General features: G+C 45.2%; 1 protein-coding gene across 1 annotated transcript in view; it reads left to right on the forward strand.

The window, feature by feature from the left end:
* LOC120027396 (alpha-1,6-mannosylglycoprotein 6-beta-N-acetylglucosaminyltransferase B-like) overlaps window positions 1–2,427 on the forward strand; it is a 144,680-nt gene extending 142,253 nt beyond the window's left edge. The window contains 2 exon segments of the mRNA XM_038972317.1: window positions 1,033–1,319; window positions 2,229–2,427. Coding sequence (XP_038828245.1) covers window positions 1,033–1,319; window positions 2,229–2,427 — 486 coding nt within the window.
* The last annotated feature ends 4,999 nt before the right edge of the window (window positions 2,428–7,426 follow it).

Below are 7,426 nucleotides of genomic sequence, written 5' to 3' on the forward strand. Positions count from 1 at the left end.
CCCTGGCGTTGCAAGTGTCATGCTCTACCAACTGAGCCACACGGGACCCCTGTGCTATCGCCATGCTAGTCATTCATCTAGTGTTACTATGTAATACATGTTTATTGGGTTATTGTTAGATACAGTTCCATATCCCATTCTATTGTACTCTGAAAATATCTATTCAGCCCAGTGTATTTACCTGCTGTATAGGATATTCAGAACCTCTCTGTTTCTGTCCATTACGGAACCATCCCCGTGTTCGTCTTCCTCAGTGTGTTTAAATGAAGTTCCTGTGTGTGTTTACTCTTCGGCTGCGTTATTCCCCTCTAACCGGGGGACGGTGCCAGTGGGTAAAATGCATCGAGCCGGGTCGTTCTCTTTCACCGACTCATCTCCACACGTCTCGTTAGAAACCACTGCTACCTCCATCTCCTGTTGGGTGGCAGGGCCGACACACAGACTGAACTGTCACGATCAGACTCTGATATGTCTGCTGTAATCTGTTTAATGTGTCTGGAAAATGCTATCAGAACTGCTGTCTGAACGGTCTGGCTGACTTGATTGGCTGATATGTCAAATTGGTTCTCTTTCTTGTTTTAAAACAAACAAATCTCTCTGGTGCTGTTGGAACCAGATGAGTTTTGTCAGGGAATTAGGTGAAGGATTGATGGGAGATTATTTAGAGGGGTGTGCAGTATAGAGGAGGTTAGAGAAACGGCTCTTTTATTTTGTATTTCTGTCCCACGATGCCTTGAAGTGTTAGGAAATGTAGATTTATTCACAGCCAAAGGCAAAAGTGTCAGCGGGCTTTGATTTGTGTTGGCTTTCGACTTTGTGTAGTCTGGGAGTGACAATTCGTGCATGTGGATGTGCGTGGCTAACTTGGCGTCTGTGCGTGCATTTGCACCGTCATCAAAAATACCACATTGTGTATAATGGAATCTCGGCACCCAGAAACAAATCTCCCGTGTGTGATAGCACAAGAGACTACCTACGTTTTGTGTTATTCAACATCCCCTTCCCCTCTCTCTCTCCTCTCCATCCCTCCAGGACTTCTGCGCCCCCGAGGCCCCCTTCCCTCCGGCCAACTCCTCCTCCTCCAAGCCGGGGCTTAGTAGTCCGGGTAGCCCTGGGCCTCAATTTGTCCTGCTTCCCAACTCCAGTGCCCTAACCTGGGCCCCCGACGCCAGCGCCCCCGACGCCTGGCCCCCTCTCAGCTCTCTGAGGTTGCTGGCGTCCCAGGAGGGCCAGTCGTGTGTGGAGGCGTGCCAGCGTGCCAACCTGGTCTGTGAGCCCGCGCTCTTCCGCTTCGTCAATAACAAGGATGCCCTCCGTGGGTGAGTGGCACCTTGGCACACCTGTTTTCACGTTAAGCCATATTCGCACACACACACACACACACACACACACACGTGGACATACGTCTCTAACAGCCACACACACACGTATGCAGAATCACTACACGTCACTAACAACCATGCAAACATGCACACTGCTCTCTGACCTCTGTGACCGACCTACCACTCACTGGTACCAAACAGTGGTTAGTTCCCTAAGGGCTGTCTGTGGGCGTAATACTCAACCAGCTACAGCAAGGACGTCAGGTTCAAAGTCTTCTCAGTGATGTCAGGTGTCTTGTCGGCCCCATCTAGAGATCTGTAGTTACAGAGGAAGACGATAAGAGTGTCATAGCAATGCCAACTCTTCCTCTTCTTTTATCTTTCCCTTTCTCCTTGTCTTTCTCTTCATCACCCATCCTGCTCGACACATTTTTCCTTTCTTTATCTTCGGTTCCTTTTTACTTCATGCGTATCTCTCTCTGTGTCTCTCTCTGTGTCTGTCTGTCCATCTCTGTGTCTCTCTGTGTCTCTCTGTGTCTCTCTGTGTCTCTCTGTGTCCCTCTCTGTGTCCCTCTCTGTGTCCCTCTCTGTGTCCCTCTCTGTGTCCCTCTCTGTGTCCCTCTCTGTGTCCCTGTCTGTGTCCCTCTCTGTGTCCCTGTCTGTGTCCCTCTCTGTGTCCGTGTCTGTGTCTCTGTCTCGGTCTGTGTCACTCTCTGTTTCTCTGTCTGTTTCTCTGTCTCTTTCTCTCTCTCCCTCGGTTTCCTCTTCCATCTCTTCCCCCTTTTCGTCCTCCCCCTCCCCTCTTGGACTCTCTCTTTGTCTCTGCATCACTCAATCAAACACCCTCTATGCATCACCCCATCCCCCTCCCTCCATCAAACATTCCACCACCCCTCCCCCCACCAGGTTAGAGGTGCAGTGTGAGGTGGTGGAGGCGGAGGTCAACCACGTGTTCCCGGCCTTCTCCGTCCTACGCCGGGAGTGCAGCCTCCAGAAGGACCCCCTCCTCTACAGCTGTGCCGGCCACAGCCCCAAGTACCACCGCCTCTGCCCCTGCCGGGACTACCGCCGCGGCCAGGTTGCCCTCTGCCGAGACTGCTTATGAGGAGGGGCCAGGAGTTTTTCCAATGAACGCCTGACTCGGCAATGTGGCTAGGAAAAACTCCAGGCGCTCTAGTTATAGCCTATGAATTGTAGACTATAAACTATGGACTATAAGCTCAACCAGCCCTGGTTATGATGCTAGGAGAGGGGCTGGCTAAAACCGAAGGACCCCCCCCCCCCCCCCCCCCCCCCCCCCCCCCCAACTGGAAGACTTGGTTCAAAGCTACCCACTGAGCTTGAGTGGTCACCCACCCTCCTTCATTCCTTGGTTTCTAAATGGACTAATATGTTTCTGATATGAGCCTATGGATGGTTTGCCTCAAAGCTCCTCACTGGCCTAGGAGAGATGTGCTGGACTATACTTCAACGGGTATAACCGTTCACCATGTGGCCACAGGAAAACACAGTAATCCACAATAGGGAAACGGCTATATCGCCATCTAGCTAGCTACCTAACTAAATACCTAGAGGAGACCACTGACCCGAAGATCATTGATTTGCTGCTACAATATCAATAATTGGACTTTAACCCTCCAAGACCAGGGAGTTTAGAGAGTAATCGACCTGGGGACGTTAACAGGTGCCACGGCGTGTGTCAAACTCCTAGAAAACTCCTCTCGTTGGCGTTGTGCTTTGACAATGGATGATGGACACTCAGACTCTCTCCTTTAAAAGATTAACTCTTTCTTTTGTGCGACTAAGATAACCCTGGCTGCCGACGTAGTCAATGCAATCATCTCTGTTGAGCTAAAATGGACTAAAACAGATTGAAGATTATTTTTTAATAAAGTGAACGTTTTGAGCTCTGCTACTGCGAGAACAGAGGATTTTTAAGAACCTTTTGGTGGTTTTGTGACGGAAATAAAATAAAATAAAAACGGAAAGTTAAAAAGAGATCAAAGCGTCGATGTCGTTTTGTTGTCGGTCTTGTCATGACTCATAAATATATATATTTTTTCTTTCTGGATAAATGGTTTCTTTCATCTCCAGCTGCTCAGTTTCCATTTCCCTCCTGTCCTCCCCTGCCCATCCATCCATGAGAGAGAGCGAGAGAGAGAGGGAGATATGAGAGATGTTTGATCTTCCACTCCTCCACAGCCAGAAGCAGGGGATGAGATTGTCGATATGTTGCGTTGGAGAGGGGAGGAAATCAGATATCTGTTCTGCTTTCTGGTTTTCCAGACGAGACATGCACTTCTGAGGCCAGCGTTCACAACACTTGTGCTTACCTTGGGAAGTGAGTGGGTGATATAACATAACCCCTGATGTACCAGTCCAATGCTCATAGGAGAGTAGCTGGCCTCTACTATGAAACAGAGTATGCAACATACTGTACACACTGAACATACCATTATACCTTACAAGTCAATGGAGTCTTTTACGCCAAGTAGGAATCCTTTGGGAGAGAGCAATGGTTTTCCTCTGATACTGTACGTCTATGGAGGTTGATATCTATGGTAGTGATGATAGTGGTCCGTAACAATGGATGTCTATGGTATTGGATGTTCTGTCGGAGGCTCGTGTGTAGTAGGGGGTATAATCTTCATAGTGAATATTGATTGTTGTGTTCAGTACATCTATTGAAGCATTGGCTTGAAGCGTTCGTTGACAGCTCCGTTTCTGCTCCGGGTCAGTATTCCAGTGAATTAAGTAGAATATAATGAATAATACATCATCAGAGTGAAGGCCATGCAGAATTCCCCATTGGCCTGACAGAAAGATATGACAGCATTATTTGAATAACTCCTTGTTTTCAATTCCATACAGCCCATAGGCCAATGAATAATTTTTATCCAGGCGTTCATCTCTTGGAGCTCGATATATACAAGAATAATAAAAAACCACTTAGCTGTACTTTGGGTAAAGATAGGAGTTTGAATGAAAGCCTAATCCTACTGTTCCAAGGGGTCATAACGCCATTGCTCAACAGACAGAACTGTTAAAATGTAATTTTATTAGCATTACTTGTGATTAGGTCATTATATAATTAGCACAGTGATTTATTCCCCAGACAATGAAAGGTTAATTAACTATTTTGTCTCAGTGTCTGCCTATTGCAGTGTGTGTGTGTGTGTGTGTGTGTGTGTGTGTGTGTGTGTGTGTGTGTGTGTGTGTGTGTGTGTGTGTGTGTGTGTGTGTGTGTTGGTGTGCGCGTGCATAAACAAATGTGTGTGTGCGTAAGGACTGTGTGTGAGTATGGATTAGTTTGGGAGGTGCACACATACACTTCTGAGCATCACGTGAGTCCCTGAAACAGGATGGGCCAGAGAGATTTATCACGATCGTTATTTATTCATCTGAGAAAATAAACACATGTTCACTCTTTCTTCTTCTTCTCCATCCCCGTCTCTTTCTCTCCCTTCTTCTCATAGGTTGACTTTCAAAGTTTATACAGTGAGGTCATCTCTTCTAATTGGCCTGAGTTGCTGATATTTGCATAAATGTTGCCTAAGAGAGACACTGGACTGTTCTGAAACAAGGATGCCCGTTCACCATGTGGTCCTGATACTCAGGAAGTCAGAGCAGACATGGTGAAGATGATATCACACTTGAATGTTATCTTTGCTACCTAACTCTTAGCTACGGAAATAACCCACCGGAAGATCATTCAGTTGCTGCTACAATATCAACAACAACAAAAAATCCTTTAACCCACCAATACCAGGGAGTTAAGAGAGAAATCGACCCGGGGGAGATAAGAGGTGACACATCGTGTGTCAGACTCCTAGAAGACATGACCTTTGAGTGGAATGCCACCTTTGGGTCAATAACCCTCTAACCTCACCTCCTCTCTTTGGCATTGTGCTTTGACTATGGATGATGGACACTCAGACATTCTCCCTAGACTCTTTCCCACTTTCAAAGTTTATACGGTGGGTCTGCATCCCAAATGGCACCCTATTCTCTAGCCCTATGGGCCCTGGTCAAAAGTAGTACACTAAATTGGGAATAGGGTGCCATTTAGGACTCAGACAGGGGGATTTTCAGCAGCGTGTGTGTGTGTGTGTGTGTGTGTGTGTGTGTGTGTGTGTGTGTGTGTGTGTGTGTGTGTGTGTGTGTGTGTGTGTGTGTGTGTGTGTGTGTGTGTGTGTGTGTGTGTGTGTGTGTGTGTGTGTGTGTGTGTGTGTGTGTGTGCATGTGCCCTTGAGCAAAGAAGATGCCACAGTGTGTGAACTCAGGTATGTTTATCCCCGTTTTGTTCCGTTTGCTTATGTTTAAGAAATGTTTTTCGACAGAATCAGCGGAATGAATACACCCCTGATCACACGTAAACACAGTTCACTTTAATAGCAGCCATGTTGTATTCCTTCATCCATCTACGCCCTCTCCTCCTCTCACCTCTTCCCTTCGCTTGTGGATTTCAATGCACAACACATCAGATGCATGTGACCAGGCGGAAAAACCTTTGCAAGCAAAATCACTACACACAGCCTACATCGTTTTCACCATATTAGCTAAAGTAACGTCATAGCTAATAGAACTAACACGCTTCTCCTTCATTTTGGAAGAAATTCATTAGTTCAATGCTGTTCAACTAATTGTCATTCTCTCTCTTTGAGTCAACTACTCACCACATTTTATGCACTGCAGTGCTAGCTAGCTGTAGCTTATGCTTTCAGTTATAGATTCATTCTCTGATCCTTAGATTGGGTGGACAACATGTCAGTTCATGCTGCAAGAGCTCTGATAGGTTGGAGGACATCCTCCGAAAGTTGTCCTAATTACTGTGTAAGTCTATGGAAGGGGGTGAGAACCATGAGCCTCCTAGGTTTTGTATTATAGTCAATGTACCCAGAAGAGGACGGAAGATAGCTGTCATCCGGCTACACCATCATGCTACCCGACAGAGTGCTGTTGAGGCTACTGTAGACCTTTTTTGCAAAATAGTGTGTTTTAATCAATTATTTAGTGACGTGATTAAAACTATACTAATTGTATCTAAAAAGGATAACTTTTTAAATGTTTTAAAAACTACATTTTTATGAAATTCACTGAGGAGGATGGTCCTCCCCTTCCTCCTCTAAGGATTCTCCACTGATCTCTAGATGGAGATATTCAACACATCAAAGCTGTAGATGGTGAGATAATTCTTATCTATGGAAGCAGGGCTATGGTGAGTTATAGCAGTGCCTTAGCATTCACAATGGATTATAAGCTGTTCATCATATCTTCTGGCGACTTTGCCAAGGAACGTTACAGTAGCTTTATCAACAATGGATGGCGTGTGTTCATTTCAGAAGTGACTAGAATAGAAAATGAGGAGAAAGAACTAAACCAGACTGAAAAACTCAACTTACAGGCTTAGCTAAGCTTGATCACCAATAATCTAGTGAGATAGGGAACCTGAATAAAATCAATAACCTTTGGCTGATGTTGCCTCAATGTTGGATTTCCAACCTCATCCTTTCCAACATTCTCTGATATCAGACCAACATTTCTGTTTCTCTTCTGCAATATTGGGTTATTAACCATGGAGTCCCCAAACTAAAGACTTTTGACTGACGTCACCAGCTGAAGAGTATATCTATAGACACCAGCAGTAGAGTATATCTATAGACACAAGTAGTAGAGCATATCTATAGACACAAGTAGTAGAGTATATCTATAGACACCAGTAGTAGAGTATATCTATAGACACCAGCAGTAGAGTATATCTATAGACACCAGCAGTAGAGTATATCTATAGACACCAATAGGAGAATATATCTATAGACACCAGTAGGAGAGTATAAAGACACCAGTAGTAGAGTGTATATATATAGACACCAGCAGTAGAGTATATCTATAGACACCAATTGGAGAATATATATATAGACACCAGCAGTAGAGTATATCTATAGACACCAGCAGTAGAGTATATCTATAGACACCAGCAGTAGAGTATATCTATAGACACCAATAGGAGAATATATCTATAGACACCAGCAGTAGAGTATATCTATAGACACCAGCAGTAGAGTATATCTATAGACACCAGCAGTAGAGTATATCTATAGACA

This window comes from Salvelinus namaycush, chromosome 2 (genome assembly GCF_016432855.1).
Source record: "Salvelinus namaycush isolate Seneca chromosome 2, SaNama_1.0, whole genome shotgun sequence".
NCBI classification, from domain to species: domain Eukaryota; kingdom Metazoa; phylum Chordata; class Actinopteri; order Salmoniformes; family Salmonidae; genus Salvelinus; species Salvelinus namaycush.